This window comes from Chrysemys picta, chromosome 10 (genome assembly GCF_011386835.1).
Source record: "Chrysemys picta bellii isolate R12L10 chromosome 10, ASM1138683v2, whole genome shotgun sequence".
Lineage (NCBI taxonomy): Eukaryota > Metazoa > Chordata > Testudines > Emydidae > Chrysemys > Chrysemys picta.
The window spans coordinates 86,367,035-86,393,399 of NC_088800.1; the positions used below are offsets into that span (position 1 = coordinate 86,367,035).

At 49.1% G+C, this 26,365-nt stretch overlaps 1 protein-coding gene across 28 annotated transcripts in view; it reads left to right on the plus strand.

The window, feature by feature from the left end:
* Positions 1 to 866: 866 nt before the first annotated feature.
* Positions 867 to 26,365, plus strand: part of TNRC6A (trinucleotide repeat containing adaptor 6A) — a 174,458-nt gene continuing 148,959 nt past the window's right edge. For 27 of the 28 annotated variants that reach the window (XM_065560307.1, XM_065560308.1, XM_065560311.1 and 24 more), the window contains exon 1: positions 6,036 to 6,179. In XM_065560307.1, coding sequence (XP_065416379.1) covers positions 6,051 to 6,179 — 129 coding nt within the window. In that variant the 5' untranslated portion in view covers positions 6,036 to 6,050. Of the gene's footprint in view, positions 936 to 6,035; positions 6,180 to 26,365 lie in introns of those variants that run through there. The other variant, XM_065560320.1, reaches the window with a different exon arrangement.

The following is a 26,365-nucleotide window of genomic DNA, read 5'->3' on the forward strand; positions in this document are numbered from 1 at the left end:
GAGAACATGGCACTTCTGACCCCAAAACGGTATTGTCCAACAGCCCGAGGCCAAAACGTTATTGAGAACGAGGGGATTTTTTTGGTTTTTGCCCCATTGTAGCTGCTCTGATGTAGCTGTGCTAGGGCAACCTGTAGTGTGGATACGCTGCATTGGCATGAAAAGTGACTTACACTCGGGGTTTGCATCAGTGTAGCTACACTGGTGCAGAACCTCCCTCCCCCCTCCCCAAGTGCAAACCAGGCTAAAGGTTAGCGCAGAGGTGATAACCCACAGGGTAGGATGGGGCGTATCAGATTGTTACTGTACAGCCTTCATCCTGCATTTCTTCTGGTCTAGGTGACAGAGTGGGGAAGGATACCAGACATCCGTTGGCACCAAAATAGATGTTTTGCCCCCTTTCTACAGCTAATTTATACATGAGGCTCCTAAAATCAAAGGAACCCAAAACTGTGACCAAAACACTCCCTTGTGCGCTCCCCAGTTCACCCATTTGAGAGAAATGTGCCATTCAGACCTCGATCTCCAAAGGGCTCGGGGCTGGGGTCTTTCACCTGCCCCTGACAGGGAACAAAGGAACTTCCCAGACCTCTTGGTGGAGTTTCTTCCCTGCTCTGTGTGGGCCTGCAAGCCCGGCTGATGCTAGTGGGAAGAGGAGAACACGCCTCCGAGGGCTGCCCCTTGCTAAGGCTCCGGCACAATGGTCAGCGATCCCCTCTGATACTGTTCCCACCAAGAGCTTTCGTCGTTTGGCTGGCCATGGAGCTGACACACTGAACGGATGCAAGAGCTTTCCATGTAGAGTTCTCTGGGGAATGCTGCACACACCCTGAAACTGAGTCAGCGCGCATTGTTCTTTATTGTAGGTAATGGAAGAGCTGTCAACCCATGCCCAGGCACATATAAACAGGGAGCTCAGAAGTGAAGAGAAACAGGTAAGAGAAGTGAATCCATGGTTCATCCTCCACCTAAAAACTGAGGGGTATGAGAAGCCAGCCATGGATCAGAGGAACTGCGAAAAGAATGAAACCTTGATGAGAATCAATTCTCTGTGGCTTAAATTTTTGTATCTACTGCCCCTCCCAATTAGAACGGCAACTATTAAAAGAACTACAGCAAAGGGAATAAAACGGATAAAAGAATAACTACCCTTTATGCGTTTAACTTGCTGTGTATTAGGAATCCTCCAGTCCTGACACTTTTTCCTTGCACACAATAAAATAGGCCCTTTTTCTGATGTATAGGCAGGTGGGGGAGGTTCTTGTTTTCTTCTTCTTCCTTATTTTGAATTTAGAGCTATTGAGCCTGATTCTCAGCTGCCCCAATTTGTGCTGGGGGATGCAGGGAGAAAGGGGGCTCTAGCCCTGCCTTCTGCTGATCCTGAACCGGTCCCTGGGGTAAGTGAGTGTCCTAGGGGCTGCTTTAAATGATACTCTGCTAGCTGGGGATCAGGCAGAGAGCCATGTGCCCTGCCCCGACCCTGCCACACCCCTACACAAAGGGCGGGAAGCGGATGCCAGAGAGCCAGCAGTCTGCTCTAGGACAGCCAGGGATCTCTTGTGTCAGGGAGAATCCTTTCCATCTACTTTGTTCTCTGGAGTTGGAGCTGAGAATCGAGTCTCCGCTTCCCTGTTTTTTTCTGGAGGACTCCTTGGAGGACTGGAGAGCTGCTGGGCCTATGACATTGTAAGAGACAAGTCTGAAACCTGGCTGTGGAGAGGGGAAGGGTTTTTACTTGTTTGCTTTCTTAGCAAAGACATCTGCATGTGGCTGACTTCACGCCCAGTGACTTCCTGGGCCACTCCCTGTGTGTGAAGGAAAGCGCCGCTGTACATCTTTGCAGGACCAGTGCCCAGGATTGTCCGTGCATTTCTGTGGTTCCCACTGGGCTTTGACATGCCAGTGAAGCCAGGAGGGTGCTGTGGGCGGGGGGTAGGGAAGGATTTTTTCAATGGCAAACAATACAGATGATTTCCGTGAAAGCAGAGATTCTTTGGAAGAACGATTTAAAGCTAAATTCTTAGAAGGCTAAAATCCCTCAGCAAATATGTAACACTTACGTTGGTTTTCCATGGTTGGGTTTGGTTAGCGCTGGGTCCTAACGGCTTTCTGTCTTTCTGATGCGGGTGGGAAGCTGATTTTGAACGGTTTCATATGCGGTTGCTATTGAATACCTAGAATAAATGCAGAGGGGATGAGACTTGACATACTGATGCATACCCCCGCGTGGGGATGGTCAAGTGTGTTGGAGGAGAGTGTGCATCCTTTAATAAATTAACACCCCCAAAAACCCCACTTCTCACTTCCTGTTGTCCTAGGATTCAGAGGCAGAAGCACCAGTGCCCCTGCACCCTCAGGGCGCTGCTCAGTTCCAGAGTAGGAGCCTTGCAACCTCACCAGACCAAGTGAGGGTACCGTGATGGGTCCTGTTGGGCTGGTTAAAGACTGAGCCTGGGGGGGCTGCAGAGAGGGACACACCAGCCGAGGGTACCTGCTGGACAGTGAGAGGACTGAGCCCAGGAAGGGCTGCAGGACACTTTGGATTGTGCACCCCACAAGGGGGTTGTTTGTTTTGCACACGGACTATGTGTGACTCAGCTGAAGGGCTGTGTCACCGAAACCTGCCTGACAAGTGCAGTGGCTGACGAGGGGGATGGGGACGACTGTGAGCGAAAGAAATCGAGGAAAAAGCTGCAGGAGTGCACTAGGGGGCACTTGTGAGAGATGAGTGCACCCCATTACCTCACCCTAAGTGGCCACCCACCACGTGTACCTAGACAGATGTAAAAGGTGCTGTTGTGCCGGGCGTACCATTAGTGGAGCCCTGAGCCGTCCTTTCCCCCACCTGTTAACAGTGTGAGCAGAAGGTTGGGGAGCCAGGCAGAATGGCCTGAACCACAGTGGGGTGACCTCAACCTCCGAGTGATACTGGACAGGAATGACATTGGGGCCTGAATAAGGAGATTCACGGAGGCAGTAGACTCGGCACTGGGGAGCTCTCGAGCTGGGAACGCTCCTTTCTGCAAAGCTCACACCTGCTGTGTTACTGGCTCTCAAGGAAATCACCAGGTACCCTCAGGGGCTCTGGTTGGTGCCAGCTAGTTCCAAGGGGCACGGCTTCTTGATGCACCCTGTGGCACGCACCCAAGGTGCCCTTGCAGAACTTAAGCAAAGGATTCTGGGAGGCTTTGGGGCATGACCGTACCATTTCAGTTAGACCTAGCCACAGTGGAACTAAAGCTGTTTCTTGGACCTACTGTGAGCCTAGCCTAGCCTACTCCACCCATAAACTGGCTGGAGCACTTTTGCATGTGGATAAGGAGGGTTTTACGTAGGTTCTAGGGGGTTGGAACAGAAGAGTTCTCTAGTGTAGACAAAGCCATTGACACAGGTGGCTCATTAACCCACCCAGGAGTAAGGGACGTAGGAATGGCCTCTCGAAAGGATCTGGTGTGTGTTCGCTGAGCAGGCCCCAGTGAGAAGCCCTGGGAGTAGCTCAGTGTGTGGAGAAGGTTGAGGTGGCTTTTGTGTGCCCTGCGTATGGAGTCGTGTGAGGAAGCCGCCTGCTCACAAGTCTCTGTATGCAAATCTGATTTTGTAACCAGCAGAGAGAAATCGATATGAATCAAATCATAAAAATGAATGAATATGTTAAAAGGACAAGCTGGGTCTATTTCAGCAATAACTCAGTGCTCCCAGCATTAAAACAGTCTGCTCTGAATAATGACCCGTCAGGAGCTCGAAGTCGCTTTAGGGTTGCCATGACTATTAGTTATTTTATATTACTTTTTTCCCAAATATTGGATTTCCTCCTTTTAAAATATGGCTGCAATTTGCCTCGTGCTGCAGTCTTCCTTACAGCCGTGTTTAATAACAGTGCTCTGTTGGGTTACCCCTTAAATACGATAGGGCCTCTAATATCCTGGGCCATTGACTGTTGCTGAAGGCTCCAGGTGTAGGCAGGTACCCGCTATGCTGCTGAATGAATCCTGCAGGTAGAGTGGGCTTGCTGAATGGGTCGGGTGGAGTGTGTCCTTACTTGCTATTGATTGATTTCCCCTGGCCTGTGAATGGACAGCGGTAGCCCAGCAGGTGCTGTTGCGAGGCGGGTCAGCCAGGAAATGGCTGGCTGCAAAGGGGTTTGCTAGGATTTGAAATATCTGTACATCTTTTTTTCCTCATTTAATGTGCAAGGTTTCGGTGTGATCTTACCAGGGTGCCCCCTAGTGTACACTAGTTTAGATTGCAGTGACACTTTGCCAGTCGCAGACCAGCCCAGAGTTGTTCTATGAGGATCTTCAGGAGCTGTACTAATGGCACTTCCCTCGTGGCTGAAATTCTTTGGCTTCACACTTTTCAGACACTTCTGAGTGGCTTTGGAGTCCACTGGCTCACTCGTCAGTGGAACATCAGCATGACCAGTGATTTAGATGAACTTTACATGTGCATCTCTCATGGTTTCAGACCTGGCTCAGAGCTGTGGCTGGTAGGAGTGGGTTTATTCTAAACAGATATTAGATTTTTAAAAATAACTTTCTCCTTTTGGCCCAAGTGCTGCAAAAGGAAAACCTGTTACTCACGTAAATAATGTCACATTTCCTGTGTCGCTTTTATTAGTAGTAACAATAAAAAATTTAAGGATCTGAAAGCGCTTTATGAGCATGAATGAATTCAGCCTCACAATCCCTTATTGCGTGGGAATTATTATTCCCATTTTACAGGTAGCAATACAGGGATTGAAGCCCTAATTTAAGTGTCAACTGGTTTTAAGTGCTTCAGGTTTTTTTACTTGACCTGAGAAACCTTGGGGCTGATTTTCAGAGGTGCCGAACTCCCAAAAATCCATGTGAAGTCCATGAAAGCTGGGAGTGCTTAGCACCTGTAACCATCAGGTTTTCAGGTCTCTTGTGTGTTGGGCATCTCAAAATTGAGGCAGTCAGAATTAATGGCCCAAGTTACAGTTCACACAGCAAGTCAGGGGCTGATCTGGAAATTGAACCCAGGAGTCCTGGCTTTCAAGTCACTGCTCGAAACCCCCATCCACACTAGAGCAGTTGCTTGTGGCCAATTGGCATCTGTATATTTACCTGTCCTCACAGCAATACAGCGCACACACTTAAAACATAAATCAAGTCTGGTGGCTAAGCGGCAGGGGGCGTGGCCAAGAGATTCCCCTCCCTCCCTATGAAGGGATTACTGGGATGGCATGGAGCCCTGCAGTGGCCTCTACCCCACCACCTCCTGGATGCTGGGAGAAGGAGTGTGGCTGGGAGGAGGAGGTCTGGTCTGGGTGCCCAGGAATCCCTGGCTTCTCTAATGGGCCCCTGGGACTCTTGTCAGCTGGTGCAAGTTAGAGCAGCCCCCTGGCTGTTTTACTCAGCTCTGGGGGACCAGTCCAGCACAGGACAGCCCCTGAACTGGAGCAGCAGAAAGGGCCCCTTTGAGCCCCCAGCTGTGACTCTGTCCCCAAATCTGCTGCGTTGCCATAAGCCCCCGTTATCCTGGCACTTGTGGGTGTCCAGCAGCCCTGCCTCGTGCCTTGGACACAGGACATTCTCTAACCTGATCTGTGTCCCTCTGGCTAGTGCCTCCCTCGCTTCCACACCCCCCACCCCGCCCCAAATGGCAGTTCAGTTCCCTGTGCCTGGCCGAACTCCTGCGCAGCGTCCCCGCCGAATACCGGCACTGAAAGGGGTTAACAGCACACAGTGCATCCTCTTGAAGCCTTTCGTGCCAAGCTCCCCTCCTGGTCTGTCCTTTGCCTGCGCTACCAAGTGGTTAATGTTTGTTGATTGCGGCACCATGCTCTGCTCGCCGTGCAGCCTTTGGATGCAGCGTGGCGCTTCCCGGTCTCCAGGGAACTCGTGGCATTTTGCCCAGATGGCATCAGTCTGTGTCTCAAGGACATAGCCCGGCGCCTACTGATTTTTGCAGCAGGAGCCGTAGCGACAGGTGAAGCTGGGGTTCTGCTTCTGTCTCTATTTTTTGGGGGTGGGGGGGCTCCTTCGAATGCCAGGGCACCAGCCAGCAGCTCCCTTTAATCCAGATGAATGATCTCGTACCTGGCTGTAGCCTGGGATTCCTTTGTGTGGCGGAGAGCCGGCTGGGTGGGCTGGATCCAATCGCTCCGGCAGAGGAGCGTGCTCACTTGGCTCCTTCTCCTTCGACTAACCGTGCAGGTAGGCTGAAAAATCCCAGTCCCGCTGATTGTCCCGGGGGGGCTGGCTGGCAGTGCCCGGGCTGCTGGCCAGTGCTGTCCGCTATTGCACAGAGCACAGAGGGCACCTAGAACTGTCCCTAATTCTGTCAGCTGGAATGACGTTAACCCTTCCTGTGCTGGTGCCCCAGGTTGCCTGCGCTGCTGCTGCTCGGCTAACATAGGGATCCGCTGCCCATTTCATAGCTGCCTAGTCCCTCTTCGTTTCTCCCCTTCCTGCCCCACCAAGAGGGCTGAGGGGGAGAGAGGGCAGCGGGCTGGTGGTTATTGATAGATAGGGCCCGGGTGCCGTACAACCGTGTAGCATGAGAACAAAAGACAAATACGTAACACCGAGGCAGGGAGCCTGCTTGAAGGGGGGAGGGGCGTGATTGTAAGGCCCGCAGGGGCTGCTCCTAAGAGAGCTTGGGGCAGAGCTAAGGTGGTGTTTGTAAGTGGGTATTAATGTTTGTTTATGGTGGGGCCTGCTGGGTGCGGGGCACTCTCCAGGGGGAGGGCAGTCCCTGCTCTGAAGATGTGGCTGAACTGCGAGGGATTTGGGCGGGGAGAAGGGGAGGGAGTTCCACCCTGTGGGCCCATCACTGCAGCCACAAAGGCACCATCACTGGCCTTGCTGCAATGGGCAGATGGTGCGCGGGGCAGGTCCCGTCTGCACAAAGGGCAGGGCTGGCACCAGGAAGGGCCATATAAGCGAGCTGTGCCGAGGTAAAGTCTGCATGCCACCTCATGGCAGCTAGCACGAGTCAGAGCGGTGACCACTGCAGGCACAGAACAGCCCAGCCATGGGCCCTGCACATGGGGACTGAGGGTCCTGGAGTAGGGCGACCAGACAGCAAATGTGAAAAATCAGGACGGGGGGTAATAAGAGCCTATATAAGAAAGACCCAAAAATCGGGACTGTCCCTGTAAAATCGGGACATCTGGTCACCCTATCCTGGAGCCTCATGTCACAGCGTGCTGGGGGGGGAGGGGGGGTGCGAGTACATGACGGCTCCTTCGCACTCCCTGCAGCAAATTTCAAAGGCTGGCTCCTGCAGGCGGCATCCGGCACACGCATGGCGTGGGGGTGATTGTTACTGATACAGCGTATGGCCACGACGCTGACCACGCCAGCAATTCCTTGACTCAATCCAAAGGCCAAACGTGTTAATACAATTGCTCCAAACATGCCTAAAAAGCCTCAATAATAAGCAATTTACTCCAGCCAAACAGCAACAAACATTTATAAGCATTTGATCAAGATACTTCCAAACAGGCTAAGCCCAGAGATGCTCACTGGTCGGCTCCAACGTGGTCAGGAAGGTATTAGCAGCCTTTAAGAGTTTACTTTTTTTTATACCCTTTAACAAACAAGTGGTGTTATTGCCAATTATCAGACCTTAGCGAAGGCCAGAGGAAGCTGTTTCTTATATAGCCAATTATTTACTGCACCTGGTACTCAGTTCACCGTGATTTATTTCTATTACTTCAGCCCAGAGCTCAAAGAAGAGAAGCCTGGTATTTCAAAGGGTCACAGCCACTCTTCTTTCTTACGAGCTCATTCTTTTTGATCCCATGCTTTGGCCCTGTTCCTCATGCTGACACCCCAACTCAATTTAAAACCACACTTCATCCAGGTCTAACGGGGTCTATGTTCCTACATTCCCCATCTTAAAACCCTCCATACAATGTGGGTTTTACTACATCAAGCATTTCAAACATACTTCTGCAACTTGGCAAAATTGTATACAACCACCAAACTCTGCACTATGAAATCAACACAGGAATTACCACAATAACAGTAATAATGTCCAAAACTTTAAATGACAGCCTTCACCAGGAATGTAATCCCACAGTATATGCTCGCCCTGCCTTTAAATCACCCTACTGCCATTTTAACTTTGCCTGTATTTCGCTTACATTATGGAAAACTGGTACAAATTATAAAAATCTTGCTATTTATCACCACGGGAAATTCAGGTCTGAAACAGCACAAAGGCCAGTGAAAATAACAGTCCGTATAGGAAGCGGTCCTTTCCAGCCACCACACAATACTTGCCATTCCCAGTATAGGAAGTTTTTACTTTACCAATTTCCCAGCATCTCAGCCACACTGTTCAATTTGCAGACCGTTTCCCAGAGTACACCCACAAGCTGGCAACTCGGTCTCAGCCATTACTGCTGCACATGTAAGTGTTGTCTTTGCGCCCCCCGCCCCAGTAAACAGCAGTACAAGTTTGGGGCTTTCCCAGACCTTGTCATTGTCTTCCAACAGAATCTGAGGAGGAAAAGCAAAACCCTTCCACACCATATGGGCTGCAGTGGTTTCACATATAACTTCATGGTATTGGACCCTGGTTAATTTCTGTACCCTGCACTAATTAGTATGACCTCCCTTATTTATAGCTTACTTCTGTAATAATAACAGAGGGCAACTTTCCTTGTTCTTTGTCACTTAAAGCTGCTTTTTACTTTATATAAAACATTTCCACTATATTACATCATTGCTTTTGCTTTTTACCTTTCGTAATAGCAAATTAACTTTATTTCATACATTTAGAAAAACCATTTACAACATCATGCATAATAAACAATTAAAAGTTCTTTATCGATAAGTTCTTTATCGATACATTCTTTGCTTTGTTTTTTAAAATGCAATGCAATTCTCTAGATGCTAATTCTTGCTAAAACACTTGTTCATTTCATAGATGCAATACTTCTGCTGCTAGCTTCTGTTAAAATGCTTGGTCATGTTCCCACCGAGTCTCTGTCACTTGGTTTCAGAGAGACATCCTGGTCTCAAACAGTTCAGCTTCCATGCCAATTTTATTACATTCCCTCCAGTTCTGTTGCTGCCCCATCTTAGCTGTTTTATGCATTTAAAGTTTATTGTTTTGTCCATAAAGTCCTTTTAATAGTTTTTAACCATTTTTGACCAAATTTCAGTGACAGCAAATTACTGAAATTCAGTAACTCTGGTATGTGCATAAACTGAACATTATTATACAATATTTCTCTAATAGATTTAACCCTGAGCCATTATTTGAACCTGTTTCCAGTCTAGGGCATTTCAGTTTTTCTTTCTTTAAATTTTTATACAATTGACCAAAATTATTTATTTTCCATTTACAAAACACCCCCCTACAGGTTCATCACTCCCGGAATAAAATTTACTTTGGAACAAATCTTTTGGATAGTATTTTTAATGGTTAAGCTCCATTTCTTATACTCACTGATCTTCCTCGGTACTGGGTGGTTCCTGCTTCCACAGCATACCGGCATACGAAAAAAAACCTCACTTATTGTGGTTCCTTTGTGGAGCCTCTATAGGATTTTAATTAAGTCACATATCTTGTTTGCATTTCTTTTAGCCCTTTTACACTTCATATTCCCCTAGAATGCACATTCCTTTTATAATTTATCCCCACCCTTTAGTTGCCATAATGACACGTTAGCAAAATTAATTTTCACATGAAATGTAACTATTTGTTTTGTGCTTAGAGTTCCCATGTACCCAGTGTCACCAGCACTCATGATTTTGTCATGAGTCTCATGATCATTATTTTGTTCCTTAAAGCCCCAGCTCCTGGAGTCAGGTGGATGTGTGATCATTTCAATCTTCATTCTTACAGAAAAAGTAAGTTTCTAGCTCTTGTGGCTATGGAAAAAGCTTCAAAATGTGACACACACACACCCCAGTGCACCCTAAAGTCTCAAAAAGCAGAAGGCAAATAAAGACCCCCAAATCTAATATTTTTTTACATAATCTCATGATTTTAAAGCCAATCTCATTATTTTTGAATGTGGGGTTGGCAATACTGTATGCCCCCATCAAAATGATTGTCTGATCACTCAGTCCCTCCTTACAGTTCAGTGTTCCTAACATCGCTTCTCTTGTGCCACCACCCTGCCCTTACTGTGTCTCTAATTTTTCATTCTCCAGACGCTTTTTTAGCTGCTGTTTTATTACTGAGCAAGGATCACGTCTCTCCCCACAATTCCAGTTCTGGCTGCCACAGCCACCATCACATCCGTTAGTCTTTATTTAAAAAGATGTTGAACTTTATAAGAGCATTGAGGTACTGAAAGGGTTAAAGGCTAAATAACACTAGCTACCTATGTTTGGCTTGAAAGAAAGAAAAGAATGTAGCAAAGACTGCCAGGAAACGTTGGCAACTGCCCAAAAAGTGTCTGTCAGTTTTGTAACTTTGAATGAACGATTCAAAGGGATTTTTAGTGGAATCTTTTAAAAGCCAATTTATTTTACACATACAAAAGAGGGTTTTACAAGCGTGGAGTTTTATGTTTTTTAAACCTTACATAATGACACCAATATATTTGCATTTCTTGTAAACGTGATTGCTCAACGCCCTGTGCGTTGCACCAGTTATTTATTTATTTATTTATTTTTAAACACAACTGTCCCCGGATTACATTCCCTCCTTGTACATTCGCAGGCAATCAAGCACAAATGGAAACCTTCTTTTCTTTTAATGATTTTGACTAAATCATCCAGAGTCAAACAATTTAAATCAGTGTCTCTGTGCCTGCAGCGGCCAGCACGATTGATTGTTTGCAGATACCTGCATCGGGAAGGACCCATCGCCTTTACATTTATTCTGAAGGAATTTTTTTGGGGGGTGGGGTGGGGGGAGCATAGTGGTGGTGGTGGTTACCTAGGGTTATCATACGTCTGGATTTTCCCGGACATGTCCGGCTTTTTGGTCCTCAAATCCCCGTCTGGGAGGAATTTCCAAAAAGCCGGACATGTCCGGGAAAATAGGGAGGCATGGTAAGGGGACCGCCTCCTCCCCGGGCTCCAACTTTCCCGGCTCCCGCCGCTCTCCACCGCGGCGGGGGCCGAAGCAACTTCCCCAGCACAGCAGCAGCCGGGGGGCGGGAGGGAGGAGGGGGAATGCGGGGTGCTCAGGGGAGGTGGCAGAGTTGAGGCGGGGACTTTGGGGAAGGGGCAGAGTTGGGGTGGGGCCGGGGCAGGGAAGAGGTGGAGTTAGGGGGGGGGGACCTGTGGAGTGTCTTCTTTTTGTAGTATTGCAATATGGTAACCCTAAGTTACCTCCCCTTTGCATACTTAGTTTTACAGTATTACAAAAGGGGTTCACCAGCCATGACTGCACCCAGTTATACCGCTGCAACTGGGTTCCCTTATTAACCCAAGCATTCTCTTTTCCCTTCTCACCTAATGTTGCTTCCAATACTTTTACTGCATCAGCCTGCTTAATCCCGCCAGCATGCTGCAAAGTTTTTACAGTCTGCATAAAGGCTCCCTTTAACGCCACACTCCTTTCCCTTAAATCACTTACTGATCTCCCAGAGTGACACATGTGTCAGCCCATTTCTCTCGGCTCTGAGCTTATCTTTGTGCTTTTTTGCACTCACCCTTTAGTTACAATTACTGCTCTCTGTATGGTTGCCCATGGGTCTTATTCTTCAAAATTTCAGCGTTATTCAGCAGACCTCTCCCATACTCTGCCAAGAATTCCTTTGCAAGGGTAGCCACTGTACCTCCCTCCTTTCCCCATCCCTTACTGAATTTCTCTTGAGGCGAGAATTCAATACCGGCCTGGGAAGACAGGTCATTGCCCCTTCTGTCTGGGGGTTTAAAACAACTGAAATTAACATCCGGGGGAGTCCCTTTCTGGGTCCTCAGCATGCTGGAATTATTACTGCTTAGGGCGGGTATCACCATGACACTCATTCAACCATCAATTCCTTTATTAAATCCAAAGAGCGAATGGCATTTATACAACTGCTCCAAACATGCCTAAAAAGCCTCAATAATAAGCAGTTTATTCCAGCCAAACAGCAACAAAACCTTTTATAAGCGTTTGATCAAGATACAAACGGGCTAAACCCAGCGGTGCCACTGGTCGGCTCCCGCATGGTCAGGCCAGTATTAGCAACGGACCCTTGAAGAGTTTACTTTTTTAATCCCCTTTAACAAACAAGCAATGACATTGCCAATTATCGGACCTTCGCTAGAGTCAGAGGAAGCAGTTTCTTGTATAACCAAATATTTACTGCACCTGGTACCCAATGAACTGGGTTTTATTTCTATTACTTCAGCCCAAAGCTCAAAGAAGAGAACGCTGGTATTTCAAGGGGTCACAACCCTCTTCTTTCTCATGATTTCATTCTTTTTGGTCACATGCTTTGGGCCTGTCGCTAGTGCTAATGTCCCAACTCAAATGAAAACCACAGTTCACCCAGGACTAATGTGGGCCCCTATTCCTATGTTGGCTACCAGGGGAGGTGACGGAGGCTGGTACTTACCTGGGAGAGATGGGGGGACGGGGAGACATCTGCCTCCTTGCTGACCTGGGAAAAGCTTGAAAGGCCAGGAAGCAATCCCTGCTCTGCGGGAGTCAGAAAGTAGCTGGTCCCCATGATAATGGCCCCGATTCAGCAAGGTGTGTTAACACATGAATTGTTCTGGTAACAGCAATGGGCCTATTCACTCCTGGGCTTAAAGTTAAGCATGTGCACAAGCACGGTGTTGAGTTGGGGCCTGCAACAGCAAAGCTAATACACTGACCCTGCTGTGTTCCTGTTTCATCCGAGGACCTCCAAGAGCCTCACAAACTTCAACCCATCAGCCTCGTAAGAGCCCCTCAGATCTTCGAGCCTAGGATTAGTGTTAATGTGTTTGGTGGGTCAACAGATGTTGGCACAGGCTCCTTTTGTGAGGAGGGGGCATGTCATGTTCATATTGTGCAAGGAAATCAAAGTTGCCAGTGAGGCACATCAGGGACTTAAGCACCAGCAGAAATGCAGCCATCTCTGGAGGGAATGCAGAATCTGTGTAGCAGCACGCTAGAACACAGCACATTTTAGGACAGAATTATGGTTTTGCTCACCTTCCTGTTAAGTGATTGGCTTCTCGGCCATCTCTGTGATAGCACTGAGAAGGCCTAGTGGCCACTCTGACCCGCCACGAGTCCTTCTGCCTTTAATAAGAAATGATGCACGTCCTTTATATCCTCAGCTCTGTATTCACGTTTCCTCGTCACCCTCTCAGCCTTTCCCACGCTGCAGAATGTTACCGTGTTGGAGCTGAGCTGCAAGCCGTCACGGTAGCTGATGTGATGCCGACTGCAACCAGCTGTCAGTGTAGACCAGGGCAAACTGGGTTCTGCGTTGTTGCCTGCCCCTGTTCAAATGCTGCTGGGACCCAAGTCTCCAGGCTGTGTCTTACCTACTGACCTTGGCTCTGTGCGCTTGGCCTTGTTTGCATTTACATTTGCTTGAGCTGTATAAACCCCTGTCCCAAGTTCCCGTACATCATGCCGGCATTTGCCTTGCCTCCTTTTTCTGTTGGCCTGAGGGACGTTTCCCTTCAGTGAGTCAGAAGCCTTGTGCGCACTAGCATGTTTCCAACACCCGCCCCCCAGGAGTGTGCTAGTGTAGACAGGGTGTAGGTGTTTTCCCTACCCTTACGGGTTAGAGAAGATGGTGGTAAGAGTGCTGGCTGCCAGCACATTCTGCCCCGTTCCTGCCACTGCTTTCACTGCACCATTGGGTGAAGTTGCTGTGGTGGTGGTTTTCCCGGTGGCTTTGTACAATGCAGAGGCTTAGTTGCTAAGTGATGGGGCTTGCAGGGGGCTGATGCAAGCCTGCGCCCCATTTGTTTCTGGATCCTGATCTATTTTATAAAGACCTAAAGGGGTTGGGGCCTTGTTGTCCCCTGGGGCCCAGCGCTCTCCCAGTGTGATACCTTGCCAACTGAGGTGAGGCACTGGAGCTGACAGCCCCTGATTGGAGGGGAGGGGGCTCCTGGCCTGGCGTTCTCACCCAGGGGACCTTGACTTTGCCACTTATTTCACGCCTTGGTCTTGGCCCAAGGCTGAATGTCCAGGCCCATCTGTTCTTCCCGCCCTTTGAGAGTGGGGAGGGACTAGGCGGTGATTTCTGTTTGACTCATGGGGCAGCGCAGTGTCTCCTGGAGGAGGCTGGTGAATAGCTGTAGAACTTGTGACATTACTCAGGGTACAATCTGGACTGTTGAAAAGCTGAATCCCCTCAGTTCTCCAACCTGGGGGGCCTTTTACACTGCTTCGCTGTGAGCGTTACCACTCCTGGTGTCCGCACACACCACCTCCAGCCTGTAAATCGCTCCCAGTTATATTGTATGCATGCTAGAGCCCATGAATTACACTGCAGGGCAACATCAGTGAATGCCCAGTTCCAGACTTTCCCCCAGAAATGTGCGTCTTATACTGCCCAGCTCTGTCCTGGGCGACACAAGCTCATATAAAATCTGTCGTTTTAGTGATAGAAAATGATATGCACAAGCCCTGTTATCGCCAGTGGAGGTTCCCAAACACACTGGTTTAGATAAAACAATAAAACAAGTTTTATTAACTAGAAAAGATAGATTTTAAGGGACTACAAGTAATGAGGCATAAAAGTCAGAATTGGTTACAAGAAAATAAAAGGAAAGCGCAACTAATACCTATCTTAACCAGCTAAGTGAATTCAAAGCAAAGGTCTCTCTCACCACATGTTACAGCAGTCTGACTGTATTCCTTTCAGTCAGGATCTCTCCCCCAGTCCAGTGCTCCTTCCTTTGTTCTTCAAGTGTTGTCAATGCCATGAGTAGAGAGAGAGGGAGAGATTATTTGGACATCTGCTCCCCTTTCTTATAGCTCTTTCGCTTCTTTGAGAATCATCTCCAGCTGAGGGTCAGAAGATGGAAAGTCTGTGTGGACAGGAACCCCCAGCTGTTTCTTTGTCAGGTTGTAGATTTTCACCCACATCCTCTTTCTTGCCAAAGAATGGCCACTTAACCAGGTGATGGTCCATTTAATTTTCTTGACACCTGGCTGTGGTGTCAACTAGCCTTTTGTCTCTGGGAAACTGGTTTGTGACTGCTCTCCAGCCTTGGACCATAGCAGAATCTTATAACTTCACACACAATGTTGTCACACATATTTTACCAAGACACTAATGATCAGCAAATTATGTTTTTCCCCCAAATGATACCTCACAAGGCATACTTTGTATGAAATTTAGCATAGTCTGTAAAAGGCGTGAATATAGGGGTACAGACCATTACAGTATTGGACCTGAGTTCCTGGTTGTGATGTATTTGCAAGTTGATTATCTTTAAAAATGAAATAAATAACTCTTACACCTTTCCTGAGCCAGCTTCACCGTAGCCTCTCCTCCTGGCTGCTCCAACAAGCTAATATCTTATGGGTCAGGAGACTTTCATAGTCACTTCGTGTTTAAAGCCAGAAGGGACTGTGAGATCATCTAGCCTGGCCTCGTGCATGTCACAGGCTGTTAATTTTCACCCAAGTACCCCTGTATTAATCCCAAAGACTTAGTTAGGCTAAAGCATTTCACTCCTCGGAGGCTGAACTGTGCTGTGCTCAGAGAACAGGAGAGACCAGAGGCCCCTAGTGGCAGGGAATCAATCAGGTGAGAGAATTCTGGCCTGCCCTGATGTTGAAGTGGTTCCGGCGTGGTTAGTTGAAGTTGCCCGTTATTGCCTGCTCCACAGCGTGCTGGAGGAGCATGTAGTGTGGGCCACATCTTGACAGGTGTGGATGCAAAAGTGTTTGTACAAACCCCAAGCTTCTCGGGGTGCAGTGCCCTAGTAGGTTCCTGGCATGTGCATATCCACATACCCCACTGCTGCCCCCAGGGACTTAAATCCCCCATCTTGCCCTGAGCCCTGTGAGTTACTGCCTTCACGGGACCGCTGGCTTTCCTACCTTCCTGTTCCCCTCTTGTTTCATCCTAAGGGAAGGTTTATTTTCCAGTCAGAGGTGTGGGAGCAGGGATAGATAGAGCTCACCATAGTGTTGGCACATGGGGAACAGATTGCTGAGAGCTGCATGATAGGTGTGGCCTGGCTCTGGGGCTGCCCAGCCGTGCCGGCATGGGCGGTGGGTATCATAGGCAGGGGGAGGCTATGCTTCCCCAAACAGCCTAGCATGGGCCCACCCACGCTCTGTCTCCAGGCCAGGCCCCCGCACTCTGCCCTGGGCTGGCCCAGGCTGGCCGGCCTGCCTTCCGCAGGGACTCGGGGCAGCTCCTGCTGGGGCCATGCTACCCGGCGCTCTGGGGCTGGGACCTTACCAACCGGCGCTGGGGCCGGGGGCCACGGTGGGGGTGCTCGGAGCTCCTGCGGGGGTGGGGGCATCAGGGGAGGGGGCAGTGCCTCGGGCACAAGGGGAGGCCAGGGGTTATCCTTCCCCAATGGCCAGGTCACCGGCCACCCAAGCATGCCGGCTTTCTTTATTTTTAATACATATTTTGTACAAGTGACTGGAGCCATTTGGGAGGTTGTTACCCTGGGGAGTAACGTGAGCTGCAGTAGTGAGGCAGAGCGTCTGTGTCTCAGCTAGGACTGGTCTCAATGACAGCTCAGTGGAAGTAAACTTCCCTTCAATGGGAGAAGAGACATCTCCACCCCCCCTTTTTGTTTAAATCCAGGAAATTTCAGTGCAAGTCACTTGAAAGGAAGAAAGCCACCTGTAAGGAATCTGCAGTCATATGTACATGGAGCGTCATCTCTGTGTGCTGCTTAAATCTATCAGGAGGCATTTATATAGCACGTATCACTGTAGGATCTGAGAGCTGTATTTAAAACAGCACCGGCCTGATTAACTGGGTTCTGGAATCCTTTTAGGCCTATGTCTTGAGAGGGAGATTATATTGTAATGAACCGACTCGTGCGCATTTGTGTGTACACCTGTGTCCGCCACCCAAGGGAACCAGAACTGATAACCTGTGTGCCATGTGTCCTATACTGCTAACAGCTAATGGAGATTCTCACTTAGTTCTAGTGGTGTTACTTCTGTGCATTTAGAGCAAGAGGAGTTGAATTCTGTGGTTCACAGGGCCGAAGCCAAAAGGTAAAATAATTAATGTATGTGTCTGGCCGCTTGAGCCACTCTCCCATCCTGCCGCTGTGGGTTTCCTATAAGTCATGGCTCTGAGTCTTCTGTCTCTTATTTATTCATCTGTTCAGCAGCCCTGCCCTGTAGTACCTGGGTCCTGAGAACCGTGACTTGCTCAGACTAGGTGTGTCCGTATGCCACTTGGCACCACAGCAAGTAGTTCTGGGCAGTTAGCGGGGTACCGTACCGCCGGCCTCCTGTCTGAGCTGATCTCCCCTAACCTGCCCCAGCTTCTTCTCCCTGCTTTCCCTGCTCTCCTCATGGAGAGTGCTGCCAGCTTTCATCTGTGCTGTGCTTGAACTCCCACTCTTAGTGGTCTTGGCTCCAGTTCAGGCATCTCTGCCTAATCCCCCTCAGCCTCTGCTCCCATCTGACACAGACTGGCTCCAGTTCTGGGTCACAGCTGCATCCCTCTGACGATACCTTTCGGAGCACCCTCATTCAGCTCCTCCCCAACAATTCATCTTGCCAAGGCAGCGGAATCGTCTCTCTTCACTCCAGACTCCAGCCCATCTGATGCTCTTGGAAAGCACCACACGCCCGTTACATGAGTAACTACGCAGAAGGAATTAACCGATGGAAACGAACTTTGCTCCTATTAGGAAAATGAAAGGCGCCTCCTCAGTGGCATTACATCCACCCTTCCCCTTCCCTCTCTGACCCCCGACCCAAGAGACTTGGCTGGCTGACCGCATATGCTCCGCACAACCTGCTGCTTTCTGAGCCTCGCGAAGAGCACAATTGTTCTAACTCTGCTAGGGCGAGGCGGCCGCAAACCACCTGCTACTGATACCGAGGAGTTCAGTATCTCCCTGAAACGCACGCGGCTGATTTAATACAAAATGAAAATTGGGTTCCCCCCGCGTGCCGCCAGTTGCCTGTTCCCTCTGCTGTGTTTCATTACAGCCTCAGCACAGCTTCGCAGACACCTATTTCCAGTGTCTGTCCGTGTGCCAGGAATGCAAATGAACCCGCCTGCACGGGCTTACTGTGCAGCAAACTGCAAAATGTATTTGTCCTGCATGTGAAGTAATTAATGGTTTAGGGGAATCAAGCGAATTACATTGACGCTATTGCCCAATTAGTTAAACTAATTGAGAAGTAACGATGGTTATCAGAGACTTTGCATCCCGGCTGCTCCACGGCAGGCTCTGTGGGCTCCCTTCGTTGCTATCTGCATTCAGAACCATCCCTATTGTATAAATTGGTCCGTATCTAAATTTCCCCCCAGGTAGAGGAGGCTATTTCTGATCTGCTGTTTGATTTTCACAGGGAAAATCTTATTGGTATTTCTTGATGTGATTTTGTGTGTCTACATGCATGTGTAAAACTAAATTTTTAATTTAAAATTGTAGCTGCAGAATGAGGTGGGTGTACGTTTGTGCAGCCTGGTCACTGAATTGTGGAACAAGTCACCTGTCATTAGGATTCCACGCCCTGTTTTCTATAGTTCACGTTTATTGTGTGGCTGCTGTGATTGTTGTATATATTGCTGTAGCCTGACCAGCAATCCTGCAAGTGTCTGTGGGTTTGTAACATGAGGTGATTTATAATTTGTAGAGGGAATTGGGGAGATTTGTATATCTAGGATCAGTATTTTTATATTTTTATTACTTTTTTTAATACAAAATTTACAAATAATACAAAATGCTGTGTTCAAAATTGCACCTTTTCTTGTTAATTTTTTTGGTTACGTTCAGTGTATTGTTAAAACAGTAGGGGGGAAAACCCCACGTCCCACTGAGGAATGTCTGCAGGACAGATGCGCCCTGTGCTTTGTATGGACCGGGTGCTCTATGGGTTGAAAATGGATGTGTGCTCTATTGAGTTATGCTTTCTCCGGTATTCTGTGTGACAGATTACAGCTTGATAGAGCTGCAAACATTGAATAGCAACAGAGGCGTCAATTTAGTTATTAACAAAGGATGGAATTCAAATGACGCTGGCGCGGCTCCAAGTGGCAGGAGCTTGCGAGGAGGATGTATTAAATATTCATCGAAATCTTGGCATTTCATTCGTGTCTTTCCCCCCGCCCCTCCCTCCAAAAAATTTAGTTCTAAAGGTTAGATGTCTACTTCAAAATTAATTATTTCATTAACCTGTTATAAATTAAATTTTTTACAACTAAGTTTTTAGGGTTGATTCTAAATGGTTCTTAGTGGCACTTCATCAGGTTTGCTTGTCACATGACTCATGACCTTGATCATGTGACAGTACAGACTGATGCTAAAGGCAGCATGTGACCCTAAATGCTACGTGAGCTCAAAAAAAAAATTTAAATACAAAAATATAAGCAGGTCTCTCTCTCTCTTTTTTTTTTTCACCAGCCCTTTTATAGCTCAGTCCCTACCTTTAGTCTTGAGAGATCCTGTAGGTTTAGAAAGCTCCCTGCCACAAATCGCCTGCCAGACCTGGGTAGCAACGTGCCACAGAACTGCGCTACAAAATCCTGCCCTCTCATTTTGCATCACGACTCCCAATTTGGTAAGTTAACGGATACTTTGAGCAATTAATTTGCGCCGCTTTCCCGGAGTAACTCATTAGCATGCATGGTGCAAAGCCAAGTGTAAATATGCGTGCAATCTCATCAAATAAATGTGACGGCGCCCTCTCCATGGGATCTGCTGTCAAGCCCAGGAGAGAGGAGAGGAACATGCCTCACTGCAGATGAAGCATTTCGTTACATTTTAGCGGAAGGCTCCGGGTTGGGGATTTTAATTTGTTTAATTTTTTGGTGCCCATTTTCTGTTTTTTCTCTCTCCGTGGAGCCTCCATGGCAGAGTCCTAGTGACTGAACTGGTGCCAATATTGTGACACTCAGTGATGGAATGCTTCCATCTGGGAGTCAGACAGACAGTCTCGCGTCCGCTGCCTTAGTGCTCTGATGTTGTGATCAAAATTATTTCTCCCGTGTGGGGCTGGTTTTTGTATTTCGCGTCCGGGTGCCTCTTGGTGACAAATTGTTGGAGCAGGGGTGATCCGGGCTGGTCGCGGACATTGTTCTGCTCCGTCAGCGCTGGGCTGTCGTCCTGAAGTGGCAGTTCGCAGACAATGCTCGTTTTATTTCGGCGTTAAACGGTCCCAGCAGCACCGAAATAAAAGTGCAAGTTAGTCAGTGTCTCGGCGCGCCTCCCGAGTAATATCCCTGCAAGGGGTGGGGCTGCTCATTTTGCTCGGGCTGATTCTGCAGAGTAGTGAACTGCCCTGCAAATGTACTTGGCAAAGAACAGAGGGCTGCAGCTTTAATGACGTGAGTGCCATTCCCAGCGCCGCTCCAAGTCCAAGTTTAAAAGGACCCTGCGAGACCCACTTCCCAGGTTTGCAGCCACCACTTCATTAGGATGCAAGTCCATTGCCATCTCCGTGGAGACCATGGGAAAAGAGGGCTCGGCTGAATTAGTGTCTGGTACAACTGGCAGCCATGCTGAGAAGAGGGCAGCTGCATGCAGGCTCTGAAGGGTGCTGATGAATTACTGCTCCTGTTCAGGCATACGCCTTTGTTCCCCATTTATTGCCAGCAGAGAAATCAGAGAGAAAAGTAAAATTAATCAGGCGCAGTTAGTGATATGGGGAAAACAATGGATTGAGATCGTAGCAGCAGCATCCGCCTCCGTTTTCAGCCTTAGTAACCTTTTTTTTTTTTTTTTTTGTCCTTGATCTAATTATCTACAGAAGCTCTTTGGAGCTGACACTGAATGTGAATGGTCTTTCTGGTGAGGCATTGTAACTGTAGTGATCCCATATTTAATACCTCGGACATTCCTGTGCAATAATTAGCCCCTTTGTGTCACTGAGGGAAGCCATATGTTACGGAGGCATTTCTAAAGATGTGTGCAAAAAAGGAGGATTTCTCCGCGTGGCTGAATGCTTCTGCCAATCAACTTTCTTTGCTCGGGGCTTTTGATTGTATTTTACATTCACTTCCCTCCAATGCTGCTTAGGTAAATAAGGTTCCATGTTTGTAGTCAGGATTTTCCATTTTGGGGTATGAATTATGCAAGCTCTTTAATTGGCATAAATGTCCGGCCTGCTTCTTCCTCACACTTTCCAGCCATCACAAACGTAACCCTTTAAATCAGTCGCAGAGGAATGACTTTCACGGCTTCAGTGCTAGAGAATCATTTCTTTCTGCTGTTTGTAGGAATCGGTGGAATTTCTGCATTGTCCCGGTGAACAAAGGATAAAAGGAACCAACAGCTTCCCCCCCCCCCCCTCCAAAAAACCCCAGGCCAAACCCCAAATCTTACTTTCCCTTATATGGCAAAAATGCCCCCAAAAGTCCCAGGCATGGGCTGATTTCCTGGGCTCTCCCAATAGGGTGTTGTTCAAATACAGTGTATTTGTGGGCAGTTTACATCGTGCTGTAATTTTTCAGGAGCAGGAAATTCTCCTTCCATTAAAACCTTCCGTCGGAACATTCCCCAACGTTATTAAAAAAGAGAAAAGGTGAGGGAAGCTAATTCCAGTGAGTGCCAAGGTTAGCACTGATAGGGAGATAACCCAGGTCAAACTTGCTGCAAGACACATCAGGGCATCATTACCTTCAGCTATACCAGCCTGGTAGGACTTGAGAAAAACACCTGCGGACTCAATTCGTTCAGTCGTTATCTATAGGTCTTTTTAAAGCTTGACATTATTCTCTAGCTATAAATTGTTTGGGTGTTTTGGGATCTGGACTTCTTCAAAGTGCAGTGATATGAATGTAACTGGAATTGCAGCATAAACTCATGCTATCCAACAGCTGTAGGCGTGCCAGACTTGGGTCTAGGATGCCGGGAAACAGTATTTTAATTGTTGCCTTTTCGTCCTATGCGTAGCGGACTCAGTGAGGCGTTCAGCCTAGCTCGAGGATTATAGGTGTAACTCAAACTGCACGCCTACTCTAACAGGCAGCGCAATGATCCCTTTCACAGCAATACTAATTGTTAGGGCCCTGCAATGGTTACAAAATTTATATCCGCCTCCGATCCGCAAACATCGTTCGCGGAGATCCACCTCCGCGAACGTGGATATCCACAGATATAACACGGATATCTGCAGTTTTGCAGGGCTCTACTAATTGTTCCGTAAAGAGGGAATGCTCTATGTTTTCCAGAGATTACTATAAAACCCCACTCTTGGGGAAGAGCCGTATCTGAACAACTGGTTGCACTTCTGGACCTAAATGTGGGGGTCTGTTATGAACTGCACACAGGAGCACCTTTCGTTCTGGTGCATATAAATTAATGAGATGTTGGTAGGAAGCAAAGTAGTATTAATGAGTCAAGTTTTCTCCCCTATAGTGGGGAGAGCAGGGCATTGGGCACCAGGACACCTGGCTTCTTCTCTGAGCTCTCCCACTGTCCTGGGGCAAGTCACCACTCTGAGCCTTTGTTACGCTACCCCACCGGCTGCTCTGCAGATGCACTAACCTTTATAAAGTGTGTAAGGGGGGTGGTTCTCCGGCTGAAATCTCCCCGGAAGTGCAAAGTATCCTGATCAGTGGGCCAGATTCAAAGGGTGCAGGTTTTACTCAGTCCTTGCCGGGGCTAAACTCCCATTTGTTTCAGCGAGCTCTGGGCCAGAGCCAACCCTCAGGGCCCGGTTCTGCAGGCCTGCTCGTATACCTTGTCCCACTGGGGCCAGTGCGTTCGGAGTGGTCACTCAAGGACAGGGCTCTGAGTGAGAGCCTCAGCACTTGTCCTACTCTGAGCATTGCACGTGCTCACGACAGGGCTAGAGGGCTGGTTTGTGAGAGACCCATTTCAGGGATGAAAGAAGGGGAGTCCATGGCTCTTAGCCGGCTCACGTCATTCTGTGTGTTGATGGTGGAAGGCGTCCGCCATTCTCCAAAAGCCCTTCTGTATGCAGGTGAGGGGTGCTAGCGTTTCTGACGTGGATGGACCTCATAGTTCTTCCCGCCATTGATGCCGGGATGAGAGCTGACGAGAGAGGCACAGAAATGTTGCCGGTTTCCCTGCTCTACGGTGTTTGTATCCAACAGTTGTCGCATGATGGCTCCATTGTGCCTGGTCATCACAGCCTGGTTTGGGGGGCAGTATGAGGCTGCACCATCTCAGAGGGGAAACAGATGCGTAGACGTTACTGCTCGGAGGGCAGCAAGGCCCCTGCGTACACAGTCCATCCGCCCACTGCGGCCGTAGGGCAGGCCGAGCCATGTCCCTAGCCCCTCTCTGCACAGGGGCACCCAGGGAGTAGGGCCTCTCCACTTAGCACAGGAACTGGAACGCTGACTGGCCCTGATGCAGGCCGGGCCCTGTCACCCGGAGGACACTTTCTGGCCACATGCCCTCCAAACTGCACGTCCGACTAAGGTCCAGGCAGAGTCTGCCCCTGAAATTCTGAACTCGTCAGGGGACAAGCAGGGCTCTGATTCGTCTGCTGGGCATTGTGCACTTGTATGTAACGTTTCTGTCTCTGAGCCTGCCCTTATTGATGGTGCCCCCACCCCCAGTTTGGCCATTTCTTAGTCTCTTTTCTCCTGAGCGGATTGCCTCTTCCCCACCCCAGGCCCGCAGTGCAGGGTGGGACGGGGGAGGTGGTGTAGAAGAGAAAAGTGCCTGGGGCCGGTGATGCTTAACTAGAGAAAGTGGGTCTCTGGGCTCCAGGGAGAGAGAGGTGGTGAGCTGGCTGTCACATGGATCCTGTGCAGGGGCTCCCATCTCTGTCTGTGAGCTGACAGAAGGTGTTTTGCTTGCAGAGATGACCCATCTGTGAGATGCCCATAACTCCTTCCTCCCCTTGGTTCTTGGATCATCTCCATGAGCTCAGGTCCACCTGTGGGATGCCTCTCTCCTCCTCCTCCTCCTATGATCTTGGTGCAGTTCTCGGTACCATCACTGGTTCTGTCCCTGAGCACCTGGAAGTAGGAGCTGTTGTCTCCTGAACACCCCTCTCCTGATTTGAATCCTGTATCTCTTCCCGTTCTGTTGTCATTTCCAGTGGATGCTTTGCTCTGTGCACTGGCTTCCTCTGCTGTGGAAAACTGGGTTACAGCTCTGTCCTGGAGCGTCTTCGCCAGCTGCTGCCACAGTTGCTGTTCGCTTCAGCGTTGGAGGTCGTGTCTGTGCAGCCCGCTCCTGTAGCAGAGCGTCTTGTGGCAAACGCGCAGTGACGCCTTGCCCTGAAGCGGCTGCCAAGTGCTTCCAGACACCACCGTCCCAGGCGCTCTTGGCTGCGGAATCAAGCAGAGGCCCCCAGCCCACCACAAAGTAACACAGACGTCAGCTGCGTTCTTGAGACCCCGGTGAGTGAGTGGCGAGCGGGTCTCCCCGGAGCAGCAACCTGGCCTTACGGGAGGCTCTCCTAACTGCGTGCAGTATCCTGCCCCTTGAGGCCCTGAGACAATTCCTCTGGGCCCAGGCTCTCCCCCCTCCTCTGAATGTTGCCTCACTTTGCAAGACAAAGTGTCTGAGGTGTGGGAGAGCCGAGATGATGAAGGCCCCTTTGAGGCGCCAGAAGGTCTGCATAGCCTGTCACAACATCCTAGCCCACATCTGCCCTCTGCTCTCTACTCCATCAGTCTGTCTCTCGACTCCACCATCTCCTGGGTGCACCAGAGCGTTCTGCAACTAAATGCTCCAGAGGGTCACATTCTTCCACCCAGGTCTCTAACTCCCCTCTCACTCGCTTTAATTCAAACTGTATGTTTTCTTTCCGGGCCAGAAATTTCTTTCCTCCCACTTCTCTGTTCCCTGCAAACCTCCGTCTTTGGAATGTCACCAGAAAGTGTCTTGCTTCCCCTCTGCCAAATTCTTGTTCCCGCCTTATGTCAAAGACCTGCTAGTGTGAGTCCCCCTATTTTGTGGTCTTTCTAAATCTCTGCTCTTTGAACGCCCAGGGAGTCACAGTCAGGTAGCCAAACTGTACTCTCAGCAGGAAAAGGGATCAGATCACACTTGTCTATCCCCTTCCCTGCTTCCCGTTCATCTCAAAATCCAGTCTCTCTCTATAGCTCATCAGTGGCCTCACATCCACCTTCTCTTATGCCCAGTGCACTGCTCCAATTTAGCCTTCTCTGTAGGTTAATACTCCCCATAGCTGGAAGGCAGTTGCTTGTGTATGTGATACTCTTCCCACCCCAGCCAGTGGGCTACTTCCTCTCTTCTAATCTCCGCTTCAGTCCTTCATGTCCTCTGTCACCTATGCCTGACTCCGAAGCCTGCTCTCTGTTCCCCACTGCCGCTTCCTTCCAGCCTCATCCCTTGTCTGCAGGAGGATGCAACGCTTCTTCTTTCACCACGCTGGCAGATGCTTTTCTTGTGTCTGGTTTCCTACCTTCTCTTCCCTGTCTCAGACAAGGTGTCAAGGGCTCTGTTCTCCCCTGCCCTAAAACCAGGGACTACGTCAAGCTCTGTTGTATTTTAGGCCCTGTTCTTTTTGGAGACAAAGCATTCGTTTTGCATTTGTAAGTGAAAAGGCATTTCACTTTAAAAGGATTCTCTCTTCTAAATAGCCCATGAGGCGAACCAGAGCAAGGGAAATGGGCCCATTCATAAACAAGGGTGTATTGGCATTTTCCCCAGGTATGGTTTGTGGGTTGGTCTTCACCCTGGAGTGACATCGCCTCTAGAGACAGCTGAGCTATGAAAATACCACCTAGCAGAACCCCTCTTTCTCGCTGAATTGGTCCCTTACTTTCTAGAGTCTAAAGGCAACTCATTGAAAAAGCTCATGCCCCCCACCCGCCCCCCCTGTTTCTATACATCCCTGGCTAAGGCTCCCTGATCTGAGACTGCAATGTGAAGTCTTCCCGTCTTCAAAACCCAGGCTGCAGCCTTTAGATAGACTCCCCCATTTGTATCAAATGCCAGTGCTAAGAACGTATTTCTCCTTGTAGGTAAACGTTAAGCTAATGATAGTGTTGTTAGCAAGTGTGCTGCAGGCGGGGACGGCAGGCCTGACCTTCTCGACTCGGAGCAGTCAGGAGCAGGCTGCTCTGTACCTGGCAGGTGGTGCTGACTTGCCTCCCCTAACCACCCCACCCGTTCAGGGGGTCTGCATGCCACTCAAACTCTGCCCTCACCGAGCTCTGGGCCAGCATGAAGAGCCAGGGCTGGTAGACCCTTCCCAGGGGCTGTGAGCGGAGAATCTCACCACACTTCACTTGCGCCCACAGTAATTTGTGTATTTCCCAGTAGTACCGAATTTTGCTCCATTCTCTCTCATGGCAGCCAGCGAGCAGCAGAGGGAGGAATGAGGGGAAACCGCGTTTTGGCGGCCTGGTCTGAGCGAGTTGCAT